General features: G+C 43.5%; 1 protein-coding gene and 1 long non-coding RNA gene across 2 annotated transcripts in view; both read right to left on the bottom strand.

Moving 5' to 3' along the window:
• Window positions 1-1478: 1478 nt before the first annotated feature.
• The window catches only part of LOC129387272 (uncharacterized), a 38486-nt gene continuing 17070 nt past the window's right edge, over window positions 1479-22894 (bottom strand). The window contains exons 2-3 of the mRNA XM_055076099.2: window positions 6469-7351; window positions 1479-4053 (exon numbers count right to left, since the gene is read on the bottom strand). Coding sequence (XP_054932074.1) covers window positions 3589-4053; window positions 6469-7351 — 1348 coding nt within the window. The 3' untranslated portion in view covers window positions 1479-3588. The remainder of the gene's footprint in view (window positions 4054-6468; window positions 7352-22894) is intronic.
• On the bottom strand, window positions 9314-21961 carry LOC129387275 (uncharacterized). The gene is made up of 4 exons (XR_008614538.2): window positions 21731-21961; window positions 20182-20217; window positions 17331-17535; window positions 9314-14614 (listed from the first exon to the last, which is right to left on the bottom strand). It is a non-coding gene; the product is annotated as an uncharacterized lncRNA (long non-coding RNA).

Genomic DNA, 22894 nt, shown 5'->3' with positions numbered 1-22894 from the left:
CCTATATACAGGTTGTCCCAGCTAACTTTATCCAGATTAAAAATTATGCCCTGGCAAATGGCTGTTGCTGACTATTGTATGGAATAAGTCACTATTTTTTGTATTCTGCTTTACAGCAGATTAATTAAGCAACTTCGGAAGCAACAAAGTTAGGCAAAAAATTCCAATTAGAAAGTTGTACAGCGCTTAGCAAAACGTCCGATTAAACAGCTTCCAACTTTGTATCAGGCATTAGCGTTTTTGCGCGCACTGCAGATGCCCGCGAAATAAAAAAAAAATAATACCACTGAATATGTCCGCTTGCGGGCCGTCATTCCAGCGCTACCAAACGCTCCGCGTACAAACGAACATAGCATTTAGCCGGGTATATGCTGCCGCTGTGCCTGCTTATCGCTATCATGAACCGCCCCGGGGGAAGCTCATTGGCGGTGTAACTCGGACCAGCAGCGCCCGAGTCACTGCCCTGTCGCCTTTGAAGCGGCAGAACATCCTGCTAGGTGCTATGTTCGTTTGTACGAGAAACATTTGGGAGCACAGCAGTTACGGTGGGCGCCGTCACGTGATATTTTTTACAGCGAAGCTGTTTACCTCTACCAACCGGCGATCCTTTTGTGGCGATCCACAGAAAAGTCGGTTTCCTAGAAATCGATGATTTAGCAAAAAAAAAAAGAACATACAGCGCACGCGCACACAGGTGGCATGGTGTCACCGTGCATGATGGATCGCGGCGAGAGTCGCCGAACAATGGCTTGGCGCTGCTATAAGGTTAGAAGCAAGTGGCGTTAGCGCGAGGTGCATCTGAATACGTAAGTCTCGGTTTACGTATAAAACCACACAACCTATGCAACATATGTAGGCCGTTTAGTTAGAATATGAGCTATGCCCAGGCCACGCAAAGAAATCCCAATGAGCAACGGGAGTACGATGCGCGTAGAAAGGAGCAATATAGGCTCTCAAAGCAACGTCGTAGGGAAAACCCTTCGAACCAAGAGGCCGAACATTGGGACATAGCGGCCGAAGTGACCGGCTACGTTAGAATAACGGCCGCAAAACGAAGTGACAACCGGTCTGCCGGAGTCGCCGTCTACGCAAGAAAAGAAGCGTGCATGACCGCGTACACGCTTAAGTCTGACCCGGTCGAGTGCGGCGATGTGTGTGCCGTGAAAACCAGCGATGCAATCGTCATCTTCACCGTGTACATTTCGCCGGGCACTTCCAAGGCCGACGTAGAGCGGTTCATGCGAACGCACTTCGCGGTGTTGGCGAGAGATAACGCTACGCCTTTCGTCATCATGGGGGACTTTAACGTGACTCGTGACTCGTGTGTCGACGTAACGTTGGCGAAGAACTTGGCCGGCCACGGCGGCCGCATTTCTATGGGGGCGAAATGCGAAAACACTCGTGATTTAGGTGCACGTTAAAGAACCCCAGGTGGTCGAAATTTCCGGAATCCTCCACTACGGCGTGCCTCATAAACAGAAAGTGGTTTTGGCATGTAAAACCCTATAATTTAAAAAAGAAAGAACGTGGCAACTATGAAAACCAAAAACCTGTGTTGTTGCTACGCCTGTTTCTCGAACCTCGACCGGAGTTACTATTGGGTAGCGTGCAGTTTTCTACGGGCTGCAGGCATCCGGTAGACTATGGCGACCATGCAAGGACGAGGCGATTTCTAGTGCGAAACTTGCACTGTTTATTCAGTGGTTGGTGAAAGATAAGAAGAAAAGAATGAATGAATTGAAAAAGTAGATTGCGGGGTTCCTTAAGTAAGACCACCAAAATCGTAAGCGGGATTTCGCTCACGTCAAGGTCACGTGAAAGGCACTGATTCTGGTTGTGGATGAGTGGCTGATACCTTCTCCCAGGTGACGTTTTCACTTGCATTCCTCCGCTGGCGCCTACCCGCGGATCAGGGATCGTAGGCGGCCGACCCTTTCTTATAGGCGACGTTGTTCGGGTATGCCTCCGCTGGTAGAAACCCGCACGTCCCGGATCGAAAGCGGCTGATCCTTTCTTTTAGGCGACGTTGGTTCGCGGAAAGCCCTCCCATAGAGCGGACAGTTCGCGGAAAGGGTCGTTCCTAGAGTCGCGCAGTTTGTGAAAGGGGTTCCCCCCTTGGTCGCACACACACAAAGGGGTCTGTAAACACTTCGGGGCGCCCGCCAGGCCGGCAACCACTCGAGACAAGCATAGCAAATTAAGAAACCATCCTCCGTTTCGGTTGAGCAGGGTCTTTGAGCATCCCTTTTGCCCGGGGTGTTACACGCCAACCGTAACAGTACATACCACCGCGATGGTAAAGCCGTCGTGAATGCCATTGTGCAATAAATGGTTATTTACGGCAATTTACGACGTACCCAATTCATTCGTTAGAACAGAATAGATTCAGCTTTCACAGAGTGGATTGGGCCTTCAAATTTTTCGTATTTCGCGGAAATCGGCACTAAGCGACAAACAACTAATACTTAACAGATAGCAAGTTAGAAACTGTTTAATCGGACGTTATCCAAACCGACCTACAGCTTTATAATTAGAATATCTTGCCTAACTTCACTGCTCCATAGGTTGGTGAATTAATCTTGACTAATTATGCAATTAAACACAATAAAATATAGTGCGACTTACTCCATACAGTATCAGCAACATGCATTTGGTCGCATCGTATTAGAGTGCATCGTCATATCATGCCACGTAGCTGAACAGAACCGAGGTAATGTTTGCCGTCGCTTAGTTATATTTTTCACTTCGCTTAATCATATAATTAGTCTTAATTACTGAGCTTCGCAAATAATATAATGTTAGCCATCTTCTCAAATATGATAATTAGTGTCAATGAGAAAATTTCAGAGCAACATAAAAAAGAAACACTCCCCGATACTGGTTTCTGTTGCTCCATACGTGCTACATACAAGTGTTTTTCCGAGTGTAAAAGAAGCCCGCGAATACGAGCAACGTGCCTGGCGCGGCTAGCCACTGCCGCCAATAGGTGGAGGTATAATATGGACACAAGGTGTACACAGTGCAGACAAGCACAAATCGTGAGTACAGCACACGCTTAGCCTATTCTTATGCACTCACGCGCACGAACACCGCGTTGACGCACACAGCACGCGCAAACAGAACACATATACACAAAAGCGCGCGTACGCACTCAAACACATACACAAATGTGATCGTTCCCCACTGCTAATGTCCTTTGCGGCAATGTCATTGTCGCTACGATATTATTTTATGTACGAGTCGCGAAAGTAAGTACTTGTAGGAATCTACTCAACATCTCTGGGACCCTTTCGTTCCACAATAGACATCTTCATGCCCGCTGAGAACCTTTTACTTTGCATCGTGCGACTTCATGTTCCCCCATCGCGCACTGTGTGGTCCTCATTTCTGCACATATTCATCCGATAGAAAATTATTACTTGTAATGTATAAAAATTACTTGTTTGTCTCTATAGCAGTATAGGGAAAGGCTTTACCAATGGGGCGAGGCTCGCTGCAAATATATGAAAGCGCTGTATCGACAAGCGAAATCGTGAAATAAGCAATAAATATTTAACTCCTGTTCCATCTGGCCTTCGGATAGGAGTATTAAACCGTCACATATTCAGTAGTGCCGCGTGCAACGTCCTCGTTCTTCGGCGCTGCTTCAGGAATGTCACCCAAGGAGAACGCGGAGCCCGACGTAATGTTACAGCCGAACGCCCGCGCAAACCCGCGAAGGTGCGGCACAACCACGTTGCAGGCGGCGAAGCTCCTCAATGTCGGTGTCATTTGGCAGTTTCTGAAGCAGATGGCCATGTACAAGAGCCGTTCTGCGGGCAGCGCTGAGAAGTACTCGGTGGGCTTCGGCGACGACACTCTGGCAAGAGCTCTGCTCACCAGGTGTCCGACGATGACTTGCTTTATCAGCTCCTCGATGTCCCTCCTCGACGTTGTCCCGTTTTTTAAACTCTTGAGGCTGTATTTAAGACTTCTCCTAAGGCGTTCGATGAAGTCCAGCAGCGCAGGTGGAAACTTCACCTGAGCCCGAGGCAGGGGCTGGAAGTCCTTATCCTGCAAAGCAGCAACCAATTCGTTACGGTATGCTTAAACATTGTAGCAAACTATCGTGGCACAGAGCAGCACAAAAGATGGCGAAGTGCCGCCGAGAGAAGCTGCTAAATATTCTTCTGTGGTCCACCGTAAATTCATTCCCACCGGGATGAACGGCTCCAATTCGACTTTTAAACTGACGCTAAAAATAAATCTTAAGGCACTCGCTTCACAAAGTATGCATCTTCAATACAAGAAATGAATGTTTGCCCTGACGGGGGCCGGATATATTTAACCGCTTATCGGTAAAAAATGACTACGTGATATTCCAGAAGAGCTAAACACTCAGCAGGCTTCCAAAGCGTTTCCCACCCAAGAAAACGTTATTATGAGACAATTTCTTGAAATCCGTGACGTCACTCTGAATTCTCGCAAGTCTCGCCGCAAAATTCTAAATAGGAATGTTCTGTCTTCGCGTTCTAAACCACTTATTATCCTTATTCACTCATTACATATATACTGTGGCGAGGAAAGCATATGTCGCCTTGAAGAAAAGCCCACTTGTAGAAACATTGGCTACAGCTTTCACCTCGTTCTCGTTTTGCTCATTATTATCCTTATGCGCGAATTGAGTAAAAATAATAGTTCTCTATAAAAACTACTCAAATCCGACGCACATTTTGGAATCTATGTGAACCGAAGTTTGCATGAAGCGGTTTAATGGGATGTTATAAATTTCATCATCGTTTCAATCCACCAATCTGTCAGACCTAATCGGCCCACATGGCTTCTAGGGCCTCTCTGATTGGCTCAGTAAGCCAACATGGCGGAATTCGGCGGCATGGCCAAAGCGTACACTGCCAGAAATAGCACCCCGTAATGCCACCTTGGTTCTACGCCAAGGACGCGCAGTTCTTGAGAACGGTCTCAAAAGGTCCACTTTTCAAGTTCTACCTACGGGGCCTCGCAGTAAATCCTGAACATAGTGCTTCCGTGCGTGAAAAGCATTGTATAAAATCCGTCGCAAGCATTGTCTGAGTTCGTGTTCGAAAGTACAACGTTTTGCTTTCATGAGAACGGCAGAAACGTGGAATGCACTATAGACATCATTGTGCACGTTAACGCCCGCGAACTTTTGTATTTTTTGCTTTACTGTGCAGTCGTACTAAATTAAACACGCATAAAGGAGCCAAACATGCATTTATAACCATAAAGGTTACAAGCTGTAAAGAACACGCATTTGCTCGATCTGAACATCAGGAAATATTATCGCTTATCGAAGGAAAATAACCCGGCCCGACCGTAACTCATATTACTATTGAAGCATGAACAAAAAAAGCTGTACCTCCATGGCTGCAGCTGTTGAACAAAATCTACTATTACAGGAGGACACAGAATTGTGCAAGCGCTCACTTCAAATACGTTCATTGCAGTGAAGTCAGGGGTTACGTTAATCATGATTTACCAATATATTCAATCTAACTAGTGTGAAATTTTCTGCGTTTCTGGAGCTAAAAAAAGAAACCTTCACCGAAAATTAACTTCAAGAAACCGGCATCCACTCCTCGCCTTGCTGCAGATGTGGCTACCTATTGGTAAAGAAATATGTTGCCACATTTATGCGTACGCCCAAGATAATATTGCCATAATTGCCTGAGAAGCCATCGTTAAACCGCGATGGTCTATTTAAAGGGGCCCTCAACCACTTTCAGTAGAAGAGGGGAAACACATTTGAAGTGAAAATTGGCTATTTCATAAATACTTTGGCGCAAAAAAAATGCTTCAATGCGTTCAGCAGAAGCGGATTTATTGACAGTCAAACACGGTTCCCGCGGTGTTCCCGTTCCTTCTCCTATGCCTTGCAATGCGAGATCTACGGCGTAGTGCGGCGTGCCCACAACACTGCGCCTTCTAAAGGTCACCGTGGCGCGCAATTCGAATTTCAATTTGGTTGTTAAAGTAGGCGCGACGACTTACGATTTTGGTGCCTAAGACGCGCTAAACGTAAGCTAAACGCGGTTGTCCTTGGCGAGCCGCAGTGCGCTTAGACAATGGACTGGTGGCGGCATCCCACGGCGGCCATGGTACCTACGCTGCGTAGCCTACCGCAGCTACCAATAGCAGCCGCGTATGGGAATCTGCTTTATTACGAAATGAAGCGTCCAGAAGAGAGTGAGGAGCAAGCTGCTCCCTGAAAAGAGAGCGTTTGAGAGAAAGGTGACTTCTGGCTCCGCTCGCAAGTTCCACGCACCGCGTACGACAGCAACATTTGGCTGAGAAGTTCACAGCATCGTATGCGACTGGCGGGCTGTGTTATTTCACCGAGCCCGAGGGGTGGTTCAGGGCCCTTTTAACGTCCGTACACCGAGCGCGCACATTTCAGGTGTTGCTATATAACTTGTCTAGTTAAAACAAAATACAAAGCAATTTACTCACCTGGAAGAACATGTAAAACACCATGTCCACCAGACCTCGAGCGATCAAAGTTCCAAGCAACCCCATGTTCACTGCTGCGGGATATTCGCGGTGGAACACAGGCCACAATAACGCATACGACGGGATCGCTATCTCGCGTGCCACTAGAAGACTGTAGACGGGACTGGTTGCCAAGTGTGGAACATGCGCGAGGTTCCTCCTGTGGACGTTGGTGGAATCCTTAAGCACCGTTAGTGTAGAGTCCATCGCTGTGGTGTACAGGTCCAGAAATGACCGCAGTTTTTCGATTTTTAGCTGAGGTACGAACGAGTAGAGCGCCTCTAGCTGCTCTTGCCTGATGGTCAAGTTGAAGGCACCGAGGGATAGCGTTTGTGCAAATTCGGCTATACTGGAGGCGATATCGGTGTCGTGGCCGGCGACGACGTCCACGAGCGCTCGGAGCACGTGGGCGTAGATGTCGAAGATGGCAAGTCGCGATTCGCTATCAATCTTGTCCTGCTGGAACTTCCGGGCAGACAGGGGCAAGGTAGTGTCGATCAGGTTCGCGCACTGCGCCCTCACGTACCGGTCCATTTGGGAAAGCTGGCCTTCTGCTTTCATCATAGCGTGCGTTAAGTGTCGCGATGCAAAGGTCATCATCTTAAATACCAGGTACGCGCCCAGGTAAAGCTTTAAGCTAGCGGCTTTGTCCGGACTGCGTAGCTCGTCGAGGAAGCGTGAGAACCGCTCGAGCTGCAGGCACACCAAAATGTCCGGTGACCATTCCTGTAATCGGTCAGGCAGGTGGCGATTTACGGCCCTTCTCAGGTCTGCGTTGCTGTAGTTCATGTACTCAGGTATGTAGGTGGCCGCGTATTCGTTCCTCAGTATGTGCATTATCGCCCTGCAAAAAAGAAGATGGGGCTGCAGTTATATTTGAGGACTACGATATACTGTCTTTCTGGCGGAGATAATGTCGTTCAGTGAGCTCTAGAATTCATCGGATGCGGTACGTTAGTGGACCACATACGACTCAAACACACAAGCTATCTCCAGAAAAGTTATACGACAGTACGTCTCATGTAGAGTAGTTCTTCTTCAGCAAATAAGGAGGTCTCGTACCGACCGTGTGGCTGCACCAATACACTGGAGTTGTTGCAGCGAGTGTATCACCAATAGACTAAATTTTCTGATTTGGTAAGAGTAGACGGATTTTCTGCTGAACTAGGGAAACACGTGCTTATAGGATAGAGCATCACATGCCAAGATGGATGCTCATATCGCACGTAAACTCTAATATTGCAAAGAGCGTGTCGCGGCATCGATCGGGCCACAGTATATTGGCTTGGAGATGGGAGGTCTAAGTATCAGAGCCTGACGTCTCCATAGCCAAGAGACCTAAAGGCGAATTCACACTGTGCCGACTCGACACCGACGACGAGAAGAGAACGACAAGATAATGACGCCGATAATTGGCCGACTAGCCGGATGACTGTGGCGCATTGAAAGGCATTCTGTCACATAGGGCTGACAACGCCACCGACGCGACCAACGACAGCGAGTAGTCGCAGTGCGACAGGATTTCGTGACGTCGTCAAAGACAAAACTTGCCTGCAGACTGTCGCTCAGTCACTCTTCGTGAAGTCGGCCGCAGAGCGAAAAGATCGCAATGACAACGCGATTGCCGCACCAGCTGTGGTTTTATATGCGCTTAATTACACTCACAATTAATCGAAACATATTTTGGAAGCTGAAATGCATGATCGTCAGTGCTTGCCAGCAGTCTGTCGAACTAGAGCCGCTGCCTGTTTTGTTCAGCGGAGATCATACCTACAGCCCAGGGGTTCGTGCGCATATACCCAAATGCCTGGCGCCCTGAGCTAACGGCCCGGTAAAGCTGGCCGACACAAGACTGATTTCGGTTTCCCCAGTTCAGTGTACCTCACTAGTGTTCATAGGACCACTCTGACTGCATGCAGTCAGCACATAAGAAGCGGGAAGTGGCGACGCACACCCCTTACAAAAAAAATTGTTGAAAGGTTATTGACGTATCATTGTTCAACGTCAACAAATGACCTTGAAAGATCATTGGGGAATTGTTGAAACATCATTGAGGAAATTGTTGACAAGTGTTGATAATTGGCCCGCGACATTCACTGGAAACATCATTGTGGCCTCTCAATTTGAAAGATCATTGGCATATCGTTGAAACTATGGTGTACTTCAATGCTGAAAGTCCATTGAAGCATTGTTGAAGGTGTGTTGTTTGTCAATGTTGAAACCCAATTGACGTATTGTTGAAATGTGTTGTTTGTCAATGTTGAAAGCCCATTGAAGCATTGTTGAAGCTCAAAATTGAAAGCCCATTGAGGTATTGTTGAAATGTGTTGTTTGTCAATGTTGAAAGCCCATTGAAGCGTTGTTGAAGATGTGTTCAGTCTCAAAATTGAAAGCCCATTGACGTATTGTTGAAATGTGTTGTTCGTCAATATTGAAAGCCCATGGAAGAATTGTTGCAGATCTGTTGAACATCAACACAAATTATGTTGAAATCCCTTTATGCCCTACTGGGTATTTAGCAGTTTAAACCTGCACTTACCTTAAAATACTGCTGAGCTATGTTGCATATAAGTACCTTTGATGTCACGTTGGTATGTTTGCTGTGAGAGGATAGGGATAAAATTTAAATAGAGCCGTTTTGTATCGCAGGCCTCTGTCACCCTGGGCTCAAAACATGCTCCTAGATTGCCTGTAATAAAACATATTGCAAAACTGCTAGCAGTACTGTTATGCCACTTTTTTCAGTTGTCAGAGTGAATGGTCCTCCACAATATCAAGAGTGCTGAACTGATGCAGACAAAAACCATTTTTCTAGGTGAACTGTTTATTTGTAACCAAACATCTGTGTAAATGTACAAACATTTGTAGTTTGAGAACATCAGAAACTTCTTAAAAACTATTGCACAGTACAAACTTCCTGCAGCTTGACACCATAACAAAATTGAATACTGAAGGTGTAGTCTGTGTGGCCCTCAAGTAAAATACATTTCCCAAAAGAAATAAATTTAAAAAAATAAATACCTAAATAAATAAATGTAGAAGCAGACTGACATGACTGTCAATAAGAACACTCAAAAAAGGTACTTGCTTTCTCTATTAGGGAGCCAGTGGTACTATTACCATGGCACGATTTGCTTGAGCCCACAGCACTCAAATGAGACCTGATATGCAGGGTGGTTATCTTCAAGTTTCATGGAATTTATTAAACACGGACTGTTGCAGCTAACATAATTCTAGATACAGAGTGCCAAACATTACTTGCATGAGAAATCAAGACACCATAGTCAGCTGATTAAGAAAAACTCAGTTCCTAATAAAGTTTTTACGAATTGTAGACGGTAATTTTACAAGGTGTATGCACTAAGAACGAACTTCCAGAACGACACCAGTAACAAGACACATGCCATCAAACTGGCTGTAGAAATGCACTGCTGTAGCACTTTTTTGTTAACACAACGCACTGTTATGCATTGAAGCACAAAAGTAACCGGAATGCCCATGTATTTCTCACATTTATGAAAAAATCTCGCAACTGGTGTCATCCTGGAAATTAATTTCAAGTGAATATGTCTTTCAACCTCACTGGCTACAATTTGCAAATTGAAATATGTGCCGTGATGTTTAAGTGAATTAATAAATTTATGAGAATCAGTTTAATGTTTCCATTTCTTGTGCTAGTAATGTCCACCTCTGAATAATCCAGCGCAAGAACAAAAATTATGCTACCTGGCACAGACAACTTTAAAAAAATCTGTAAAACTGAAAAAGGACCACTGTACAATCCTTATTTGTTGGTTGAATGGTGTGTGCCAATTTCAGTAAACCTTACATACTTCTGAAATATGGCAATCACAATAAGTGATGCTTATGGGAGCAGTTTATTATGCTGCATTGCTGTTGCATGATACAGTTGCGTTTTCTGCCATGATAACGTTCCTGCGCAGGTCATTCCATATCAAGCGACTTATTCATATTAACTACTTCAGATTTTTATATGAAAAAAAAAACTATTATTGATGTGCTGGAACAAAACAGTTACTCCTTTTGTGAGTTCAATTTTATTCACTGTGACAAAAAAATAACGAAAGAATTCAGAAAAAGATATGGTTTCATGCAAACATGAAAGGCACATCATTGCCATTACCGGAGATATTTTGTTGCATTTTAAATTTAAGCCGACTTATACCTATTAATTTTTACTCATGTATTTTAGATAGCAATAAACCATGTTTACAAAGCTATGTAAAATGCAGTTTTTACTGAACTCTGACAATGGCACAGATGCACTTGCAGGTGTGCGATTCCATGCCCAATCGACCAGTGTTTTTTTGACACCACACATATAGCTGAAACATTGCCATGTGTTTACTAGATTTCAAAACTCATTACCCACTTTTATTAATTTTTGCCAGATATTTTGTAGCATTTTGGTGACAGTTTAGTTTTCCTGCTCAGCTGAGCTAGAGGACATCAATCAACATTCTTTTTCAAATGCACATTGTATTGATCGAGGCCTTCAAATGGTGTGCGTGGAAATACGTGAAGTGATGCAACTGCCAAAATAGCCAATTTTTCATATATTTGAATACTTCAATTGCTTTTGGCACCGGCAAAAATGAGTCAAATTGCAATCCGTTAGATTTTTTTTCGTAACGAAAAATTCACAGGACAGAACTTAAATACAGAATGGTAGCCCAGGTGACATAGTATAGCAAAATATATGTGCAGCTTTGAAGGTTCAGCTGATCGCCTGTAAAAATAAAACAAATTCTAATCTTTTGCAAGAAGCTTCATGTTGAATGAAAAAACAGCTTTCGTAGTTGGCCAAAAAATGTGATACATTATTGGATAGCTCTACATGTCTGCTATGCATGTGTGAAGTTAAAGAAGGAATTATTTTTAAATACGAGAAATTCTTTTTTGAAATTTTGTCAGCACAGACTTTTCTCGGATGTGCGCACAGCTTGCCGGCTGGGAATGCACACGACAAAGCTGGCTTTGTCTCCACACAGATGACAGAGAAGCGGTGTTAGGGTCTGCATTTTATTGCCAAGGGCCACATGCTCTAACGCAGCGAGGCTTGTGTTTGCTGTGGGCCAGGTAAACCATACAGCCATTGCACATAAACTATCAATACGAGGTCTGTTAGAAAAGTATCTGACCTTTGGCTGAAGAAAAAAAAAAACTGGCATAACTGGAGCGTTGGAAACCTAATCACCCTCAAAGTAGTCTCCTTGGTACTCCAGTCACTTCTCCCAGCAGTGCTGCCATTGTTAGAAGCATTCCGAGAAGGCCTCTTTCCAAACGGAGTTTAGCTCAGCTGTCGTTGCAGCCATGTCTTCTCTTGTCTGAAATCGCTTCTTTCAATGGCCTCTTGATTTTGGGAAACAGCCAGAAGTCGCAGGCGGCCACATGAGGAGAGTAAGGAGCCTGTCGAACTACAGGAGTCTGGTTATTCGCCAAAAAGTCTGAATCAAGTGCGAGAAAAGCATTGTCGTCATGGATGTGCCAATTGCCTGTTGACAACTTCTGTATCTTGCGCCACACAGCATCACATAGGCCATGGAGGACATCCCTGTAGTAGTCTTTAGTGATTGTTTGACCCTGTGGTGCCTACCCGTGGTGTACCACACTGCGGGAGTCAAAGAAAGCAGTCAGCAACACTTTAACGTTGATGCGCACTTAGCGGTCTTTGGTTGGCGACTTGGAATGCTTCCACTGTAATGACTGGGATTTGGTTTCCGGGTCGTAAACATACCCCCAAGACTTGTCACCAGTGATTATGGTGTTCATGAAGTTGGGGTCACTGTTTGTGGAATCCAGCATGTCTGTGAGACTTCAACACGAAGTTGCTTTAGCTCCACCATGAGCAGCTTGGGAACGAATTTCGGTGCAACTCTCTTCATGGCCAAATCTTCAGTGATAATGGAATGTGGATAAAATGTGCTGATGCCCACCTCTTCCACAATTTCTTGGATAGTCACATGACAGTCCCGCATCACCACGGGGTTCACTTCGGCAATGACGTGGTCATTTTGGCATGTTGATGGCCGACTGGAGCGTGGCTCGCTCTCCACCGATGCGTGGCCGTCTTTAAACTGGTTGTACCACTCCTTAATCTGTGTGCTACTCATAGCATAGTCACCAAAAGCAGTCTGAATCTTCGGAATGGTTTCCACTTGGCTGTCGCCCAGTTTCTGGCAAAATTTGATGCAGTAGCACTGCTCCAGTCACTCCGCCATTTTCCTTGCAATAAAAAACCGACGAGAGCACTGTGTACTACCTCATTCAAATGCTGCATCCCAGCAAGTCACGCTATTGGCAGGCAGGAAAAAATTCGTGCATGCGCACAAAGGTTCAAGGGCGGCTGATGAAAACGCACTTGTTACATATTCATCAGGTGTTCGCAAAAAAAGGTCAAATACTTTTCTAACAGACCTCGTACGTATTAAATACGTGAGGGAATCCTGCAGTGCTAAAAGATATGGTTCGTGCAGTTTACAAAAAGAAATATCAGCTATTATGTAGACAGTAAATCCAGAAAGAGCGCTGATATTGTTTATACAAAGCATTTTAAAGGGCATGTCGCAGTGCAATGCAACATAGAGGGAGCAGGACACTTTGTGCCCTGCTCCCTGAAGCCCAATGACGATGCAAGTAGAAAACACCTTCATAATTAGGACTGAAAACCTACATGAGTACGAACAAATTCTTGTGGTGGTGTTTGCTACCACTGTTTCAGAGCCGGAACATGCTCATCTATAAAAGTCATATGTGCCATGTTTAGTCTGATGTGGTCAGACACCATTGGCAACCACTTCTTGCGTTCATGTTAAAAAAATACGAATTGAGACTGCAGCTGCAGCGCTAGACATCACCTGCCTTCGCAATGATAAAAAAGGCAGTCAGTTTGTTGAATAGTTCTTGTGGCTAATTATATTAACAATATTTCCTTACTAGATGACATGGCTTCATATATTTATGCTATATTTATGCTGTATGTGTGATCCGCAAATGAACATTATAAACAATTATTTATCGCACTTAAAGAATAATACCTTTTTGTTACTTGTCACATGTATAGCAGACATGTAGGGCTGTGTAACGATGGGCGACATATACTTTCGTGCCAACCACCAAAGCTAATTTTTTTACCTTCAACACGAAGCTTTCTGCACAAAGTTTGAACTTCACAGTTTTTTAGCTGATCAACTGAACCTCCAAGGCTTGAAATATTTTGCAGCTATCCCAAGTCAACCAGTCTGATTTTATATTTATTTTGTGCCTTCTGTATTTCCCTACGTTAAAAGACAATTCAAACTTTGCAAATTTTGGCACTCACACCACTTCAGTCTCTTGACATGAACACCATCTGAATATTTGGATCATACAATTTCCCTTTCAGAAGAAACGTGTATCAGTGCCTTCTAGCTTAGCTGGGCAAGAACAATAAATTTTTGCCAAAGTTCAAAAAAATTTTTGCGAAGGAAAATAAATGGGGAGCAAGAGTTTGGAGCTTCAACTATATCTGTGATGGTCAAAAAAACGTTGGTTGGTTGCCCTGGAATGACTCAAGTGTATGTACGAAAGCAAATTTTCTCATTGTACCTACTCAAAATCAAGCAAACTTGAAATGGTTTGCCGTAATGGAACAGTTCTTGACAAATTTGGGTGGTTTGGCATGAATGGCTTAAGATACTTAAAAATATATTAATAAGAAAACACTTTCCTTACTAGAACCATATCAAAAACTAACATAAAAATGCAGTGAACTATAACAAAGCACAGCACTTGTATTCTGGATTGAGCAATCCAATGTGGACTTCTCAGGAGACTAGCATAATTAACATAAATAAAATTAACATAAAAATGTGAATGCATAGAAAGGCACAACATTTGTAAGCTCATTTGAGAAATCTAAATTGGGCCCTACAGGAGACTAACATAAAACATAAAAATGTCGAGAGTTACAAAAGCACAACACTTGTGTTTTGGTTTGAGCTGTCCAACTTGGGCTCTTCAGAGGCTATTGGTCCCATGCAAGAAGCGAGGCCAGAGTTCTTTACCTAGGGCATGTTGGTACCAGGCAATTTGCGACACGTGAAGCCTGCAAAAACAAGAAGCCAGAACAAGTTTTAAAAAGCAACTTCCACATGCAAAAGAATGGCATGCAATCTGCCCTCGTTATAATGAAATTGATTTATGTATTTGTGTTGCTTTATTCCAACTTTCCACGGGTACAGCTTTACAGCATGAGCATGACCATTTAAATTTATTCAGTGTGGCACAGGACTCGACTAAGTGTCAAAAGCAGGAAAGGGAAAAGAGGAACAAAACGCTGTAGCAAAATAACTTGATGAATATCCTCAATGTCGAAGATGTGAACTTTACTTGCTAAGAAATAAAATGGTGAAAAAAATTCATGTTATTCATAAATAAACCTGAGCTGACAACTAAAATTATTTCTTGTAACTTTCATAATTAAAATGTGCAGCACTTGACTGTGTTTTTCCATGCTCCAAATACAATACTGTCATGTCACTACAATTGAGTGTCGCTTCATTTGAAGTTAGGTTTCCTGAGTTCACATGCAATCGGAATGTACTTCTCGCCTTACAATGACTTAGGACTTTCTACATTAAAGAAGACACTGCTTACAGCAAAGTATGTTTTCTGCCTCAACGACTGAATTACTGTTATAATGAGGATTCCATGTAGTTGTGCACCAAGCTGCTTAGCATGACACATGCAGAATGTGACAGATACGAAGAAATGCTGTCTTTTAAGAGCCATATGCCATAGGACTGACTTCTTTAACCCTTTTAGGGTTTACTGCCGTACATCTGTGGCTGTGACGGAACGTTACTGAAAAAATGTGCCTTTTCAGAACAAAGTGTTGCCTAGCATCCCACTGGAGGTGCTGCAACCTTCTGAGACTTCTAGAAAATATTCTTATAGTGCTTTCGCTCCATGGGTTTCTCCAAAACTGATTTTCACTTAGCTCCTTGGTGTCTGTCATTGCAGTAATTTGGGAGTGTTGCCACAAGTTTTTTGTAAGTTTCATTACACAAAAAAATTATGCTGCTTTATCCTGCATAAAAAAATAAAACATGTAAAACTGCAAATACTGAAATGGTATTGCCACTTTATTGTTATTTAAAAATATTATTTACCAGTTTATTTTCTCGGAATGTCACTCTGAAGAACTTAAATCTGCAATCAAAATATTAAGGGTGCGTGAAAAGTGATTATTGAGGCTGAACCGAATAATGCTAGAAGCAAATCAAATAATGGATAGTTTCTGAATAATGAACAGCTGATATCACAATTAATGTAAGATGAGGCTCACATCCTAGTATTATTAAAGTTAGCAAGTTTCTGTCATTGTTATGTTATGAAAAGCTGTTTACTAAAAGCACAAATGGAGCAGCAGAAAGTTTCTTCACATGCACAGGACTCTTCAGTAAGCATAAATGATTGCTGTACAGCCTCTAAAGTGCAGCTACTGAAGTAATGTAGCCTGGTCTGCTATTACAAGTTGTTACGTTTATGTCTACACTATGTTATTGGAGCTGAAAATTTACCGTACTTTGGCTCAAATTTCATGTTTTATTGGTGTTTCGAAATATTAGAATACTCGCATTTACAAATAGTGGCCATTCAAAGACTAAATTGAATAGGACACTATTCAATTCGAAAGTTTTGAGCATTTGCACACCACAAAAAATATATAACTCCTAAATTAGAGAGGCATATTTTTCCCCAAAATGTGATCCTCAATGGGCTAAACAAGAGTGACAGAAAAGCCCATTCATCTTTTTGATTACTTTAAGCCCCTAATCTACTTGGCAATGGTTCATAATAACCCTGTTAACAGGTAGGTGAAGTAAGGAAGCAGGAATCAATTCTAACAATTTCAGAATGGGAGTAGTGGACATGTCCGATGGTCTGTAAGAAGCTTTATACATTAGGCCCCAAGAGCCTATTCTCAATTTATTGAAGTATATGGGGAAAAGCCACATAAATATTTTTTTCATATCTTAGAATACACATAAATATTTTTTTCATATCTTAGAATACAAAGTGATAAAGTGTGCGTTAATAAATACGAGCCATAGGTTAAGTGCTTAGAATGAGTAAGCGCCCACTAAACGTAGTACTGTTGACAGAAATGCTTGCAACTCTGTCCCTGTTGTTTCTTTGATTGAAACAACCAAAAGAAAATTGCCACACCACTCAGGTTCCCTCTGCTAAAAGGCTGCTGTCTGGCATCACATGGAACTCCTTCAATATAGGAGCAACCTTAATTCGATGTGGTCTGTTAAAATTGGTGAAACTACTGTTTCACATCTCAGAACCTGGAGAGCTGTTTTGACTTCTGCAATTTGGTGAACATGCTCCTGCTCGAGCTGACCAGTAACCACACTTGAGCATACCTTCTCCGCAATTCGCGTATTAGAATAACATTTTCAGGCTAACTAAACATGTCCTCCATGCCAATAGTTTTGGAGCGTGCTTCACAGACAACTATTCCTTGCAATGACAGCCAAGCAACACTGCTAATGCGCAAATGCAGCTCATTTTATGTGGTGGAGCCACTAAAAACTTTCAGCAGTGAAGCAGTGAATTTTAGAAGCATTTGAGTATGGCGGCATTACACACTTAAGATCGTACGAACAGTCATTCCAAATAGTAGGCTATTGTCGCACACAACTGCACACACGGGCTACTTGAAAGTCGTTTGTTATGCCAATGGCAAGTTCATAATTTTAGAAAAAAATGTGAATGTAAAAATGCAACCAGAAAGGATATATGGTACTTGCCTATAACAGCACTGACCCTGGTGGGGTCAAGAGCCTTTTTTGCCCCTTGGTGTTATTTCCAAAGCCCAAATGGCCCATGAGCTCCTCCTCTGTGAACACATGGTGAAGCAAGGCCCTTGCAAACTTTCCTGGTCCACCATGGCAGACCATGGTAAACTGTGCCAGGATAACCTTCTCAATGTGCACTCCTTCAACCTATGTGAACCTGCATGTTTAAGTAAATGTTAGCAAAACAGTTTTAAGCCTTTCAAGCACATTCACGCAACAGCCCTACTGCAAATAAATTACAGAAGTACCTGTTGCAAATCTAGATTGCTAAACTTTACTTCTTACAAGCTTCTTATGCTGTCTGGACGCCACATGTTTCAGAAAAACAATCGAGCACAAACAAGAATAATAAACCAAAGTATCCAAACATCTAGTACTTGAAAAAGGGGAGTACCAGCGAAACACAAATGACACGCACACAAGGAAACGGCATTAGACACGGACGGACGTTGGGACGGACCAGCGTCCGTCCCTGTCTAACGCCTTTTACGTGTGTGCGCGTCCTTTGTTTTGCTGGTACCCCCCTTTTTCAAGTTCATCATGCACCAACTGGCCCAAGAGCTTGCGCTAATGCACATCTAGTACTATTTATTGTGATTACCATTCTTAGGATACTTCATATTTTCAGGTGTTTGTCTCTATTTTCCCATCCATTTGTGTCAATAGGTAGTCCATGGTCTAATGGGGAGATTGGGCTGCTATGTTGAGGGAAGAGTTCAAAATCAACCGTTGGAACAGCTTGCGTGACTGGGTATGCGACCCTGGGCATATGCCACTTTTCAATGAATCTCCTTCCCGCTATCTTGGGCAACTGCTGCTGCTTGTGTTGGCAAGCAGCATTAGGAGCTCAAAGAGGGACATGATTGTCGATCATTACTAAGATTACCACTACACGTCACGTTAGCTTGCTGTGCTGCAGAAGTAATATGTGAGATTCCACTCCACTGTATGAAATGTACATAAGCTGCAAGGACAGTATGTGCCAACCACCACTTCAATTAAATTAATCGACTCGCTAAGCACAGGCTGCACAAGATCACGGAGTGAACTCAGAAGTTTGTGGACAGTCAGTTGATGTCCATGTCAGGGACCTCTAGGGAAACTCAGTCATTTCCTCGATGTGCATCATCGTGCCGTCATACATTGTATTACAATTCTGTCTGTCTCGTTGTACCACCGTTCTAATAGTCATCACGTATCACCACAATTCAAAATATAAATAGACACTTATATCTACTGTGTATTTAATCTTTATGGAGAATACTTTGAGCATGAGTTTTTGCAAAGATCATGAATTCTACAGCTTAAAGGAGCACTAAAGCAAAATTAAATTATTTAAATTCTGGCGTTTTATGTGCCAAAACGACAATCTGATGTTTAGGCACGCCTTAGTGGGGAACTCTGGACTAATTTTTACCAAATCAGGCTGCAAGGTACCTGGGCAGTTTTGTATTTCACCTCCATCAATATGCGGCTGTTTGATCCTGTGACCTCGTGTTTAGCGGAGCTGTGCCAACACCCCTAAGCAACTACGGCATGAAAGTACTAAAGAGAAAAATTATTTTAGATGTATCTGTACATGACCTTCCTACAATTCAAGAGATTCACTCATACCTTGACAAGAGGCTGAGTAAACTGTAAAAGCAGCAAGAGGAAAGATTGGTGGCAGTGCTGCCTTGAAGTTACCACACCCGCTTGCTGTGATGTCATGGATTTTGATGATGTCTGTTGAGGTGTAGCAATTTTTTTTACAAATAAAGATATTCTTCATCGTATTCCAAAAACCCGAAATAAAAAGCGTCAGGAACTTTTACAGAACCAATACAGCCCAAGTTTGAAAAAATACTTGGAATCCATGATGTGACAATGAGGTGTCAGCACGAAGATTTTGGGGCGATATTCAGAAAATTGAACTTTGAGCTTTATTTTCTCTAATAATCAAACAACTACCAAGAAAGTTACAGAAGTAGTTATTTAAGATGATGCTTTATTTTAAATTCATTTAAGGTGTCATTAGTGTCCCCTTAATACAAAACAAGGAATGCACTTGGCTGCGTAATAGGTTAACATGCATCACTGGTTCTCATTAAGGTATGATTATCAGTATAGCAAAGGGCATGCACTGGCTGCTCCAGAGGGGAGCCCTTCCACTTCCCCTCAACCTCCCAATTTCCAATTTCTTTATGAGCAGTGATGCAATTTCTGTATCTTAACGAGACATAATGCCAAGGAGATTAAAAATGCCATGCTGGCTACAGCATGTGGTGAGCGGCACTTCACACCGTCCAGCTCGGCATCAATCTTTTTGGAATTTGGCCCTTGAAATGCAGAAAGCCCCGATCACTGCTCGTTCTTCAGCCAACTTTCTCAAAGGGTGCTGCTGTTCTGGTTTGATACCTCTAGCTGTGCACTGCTGTATGACATAGGTCATAATACCTTCGTTCTGGTAAAACTAGAAAGATGTGCACTCATGCAGACCACTAATGTCCACACTAAGTTTCTGAACGCCCCTCTCATATCAGGCATATACACTGAAAAAGGCACATTCCACGTTTAATATGTTCACAAGTGACGATGAAATTCACTCCCAGTCCTGGTGCAGTTGCAAAGTCTTTAAGCTGAGTGCTTAAAGGCACCATGTCTCCTAATGAAGGCACTCTGCACCAATTGATCACTGGAGCAAATGCGTTGCAGTTGCATCAGCAATGTTGTTTTTTCTGCTTCCTGCAATACATTTTCACGGTATCACTGTATTTGATCATCGTGACGCTACAGAATGGATGGCCAAAGAATTCACTTTTACCGTTCCAGCTGGGGCCTCTCCCAGCTCATTTTGAATCTGAAAAAAGATGTCACTATTAAAACGTGAAGCCACGATGCAGCAAAAGTGACAATCAAAAGAGCTACATGGACCTTTAGGCTTACATAAGTGGACGGATACAAATGACTAGTCATTGAATACACTAAAGTGTGGCCGCTCTTGCCAATGGCAGTGTGAGCTTGTCAAAAAATTTATTTCACATTCCTCTAGTTACTTTAAACATTATTTCCACGCATCTACTTAACTGTTATGGCCACATATTAAAGGCAGCTCCTTCATATAAAACCATTGTTACATTCTTTTACTCCCCGTCTACCTGATGCTACTGAAGTTTTGCCTACTCTCAAAGAAAGAATTTCACAGAACTGCTCTTTCGACAAAGCATTATTCCAAGCTTGTGGCAAAGCGTCGTGATTTAGTTCACAACGATGCGCTCCCCTTTGAATCTGTTCACTCTATAGTGCTCTGATTCGAAGCAAAAATAGCTTTTCGACATAACTAGCTACTTCTATGGTCACAAGAAACAATGCTAATTATTGATGTTTATGTTGCCGATAACGTATACATGCCGCCTCGAAACACAGTGGGACGACAACGCAGATATGCCAGGCATCTCGTTCCTTTACTGATTTTAAAACTATTGTTAAATCAGTTACTGAAGTGCGAAAAGCTGCAATTTCACGAAATTACATTATTTTGAATGTTGTAGGACCTGGAGTGCCATGAAATCTGCCTTTCCGTGAATGCAAAGAGCGCCTACGCGAAGCCGTTTGGGCGAACCACTCGATGGCGACGAACGGAGAAGATGACAAAAATAAAGTTGAATGCGCGCGACCTGGGGGAAAACAAAACGCACGCGGTTGGCAAGGCGTATAACTCGATGATTTCGCAGCACTCTGTGGCATCACCCCTATTGTATCTCACGTATCGCATGTACACCCTTGAAATTCTTTATTATTGCGCGACAGCCTCCTCTGTGTTTTCCGATCGCGCGAACATCGGCCGCACGGCGTGTCAGATAGTGGCCTTGAAGCACCGCGGAGTCACTCGATCCTGAAGGGAACAGCGCAACAGAATACACTTTCGCCAATCCCAATGCACCCCCCCCCCCTTTTGCTGAAAGCTCGCTCACACGCCTTTTACTAGCGTGGCGCAAACGAAATATCTTCGATTACAGTACAGATCGGATGGTTTCACGTCGCATTGTTTTGCGCTCATTAATAAGGCTAACTGAATCGGTGCTCGAACACCGTATCAGAAATCATGGCGTACAACATGCCCTGTTTTAGGTGGCACCACATAGCTGCCTTACGTCACCACAAGCGGAGTGTAAAGTTAAACCAGGACAAAATTCCACGTTATCTACCACAAATCTAGTGCTGTACAACCCATTCTCGCAACGGAAGGATAGTACTAGGAATGAACACTAGAAAAGAGGCGCGCGGAAGACACGCACAAGCGCTGAAATTTCCCCGCTTCCGTTCACCGCGTCGCAATGGACGAACAAGGGGAATTCGAAACACTCACTCACCCTTGATGTCGCTGAGTCGCAGGCGATCATGGCGACCTTCGAGGCAACAAGTCCATAAAAAGCGAGCAACACGCAGGAATATTCCAAAGATGTCACAGCGAAGCACACAAAGAACACAGAAAACGCAGGAAACTCTCAAGCCAGCGGCGTGCACGAACTCGCCGGAACGCGCAAAGCATCAACAGCGCAAACGCGCAATCATACATGTGCACTCATACAAATACACGCTTATATTATCATAAATTGTACCATTGGATAACAAATTATGTAATTTCATGTTATTACTGAACAATTGTTGCAATTTGCAAGTGTATAAAAGTTTTTTGCTTCGCTTCTTTGGTGAACTACTTTCTTTAGCGCAGTAACGCAGTGAACCGGCCGGAGCTAATGGCATGCGCGGGAAAAGGCGCCAAATTCAAACGTCACAAACGCCGCGCTAATTTGTGCGCGCACAGTTTTCGTCGTTTGGATTTAAAAAAGAAAAGTAATGCGTGCCGCAACCATGCGAACTGAACTATTGACCAGAAAAGTACAGAAACGTCGCTGTTTGTGCTTCTCATTTCGACGTCATGGCAAACTGCGGGCGGTCTGTCGTCCCATTCTTTAAACATTTGTGCGTGTGCTCCTGCGCTGTGCGATTTGTCACCGAGAACGTATAGCAGCGCAGATTGTGCTTGGTGGCCGAGCAGATTCCGAACACATTCCCCAGCACCCCGTCTAGGTCACAGAAAAGAATTTGGCCTCCATGTGAAATATGAGCACCATGTCGTACATATCGGCCAAGCTTTTCGTTTCGTTCTGTATAGCGCGCTAACGGGTAAGCGAAACGCACTCTGTAAAAACGATGTTCACTCCTTTCTCCGCAGCACCCACCGTGGTGGCATAGTGGCTGAGTTGTTGCTCTACTAACCCGAGTGCTTGGGATCTAATGCCGGCCGCGGCGGCTGCATTTCGATTGGGGTGAAATGCAAAAACGACCGTGTACTGTGCGTTCGGTGCAGGTTAAAGGACCCCAGATGGCAAAAATAAATATGGCGTTTCTTACTACGGTGCGGCTCATAATCAAAGCGTGGTTTTGGCACGTCAAACCCCAGACTTGAATTTTGTTAACGTTCTCCGCCACCTTGACCATATTTAACATGGAGGCATGCAATGCCGTTTCCT

Source organism: Dermacentor andersoni, chromosome 2, assembly GCF_023375885.2.
Source record: "Dermacentor andersoni chromosome 2, qqDerAnde1_hic_scaffold, whole genome shotgun sequence".
Lineage (NCBI taxonomy): Eukaryota > Metazoa > Arthropoda > Arachnida > Ixodida > Ixodidae > Dermacentor > Dermacentor andersoni.
Note: the sequence above shows the minus strand (reverse complement) of the source record. Positions and strands in the feature narration are given on the sequence as shown.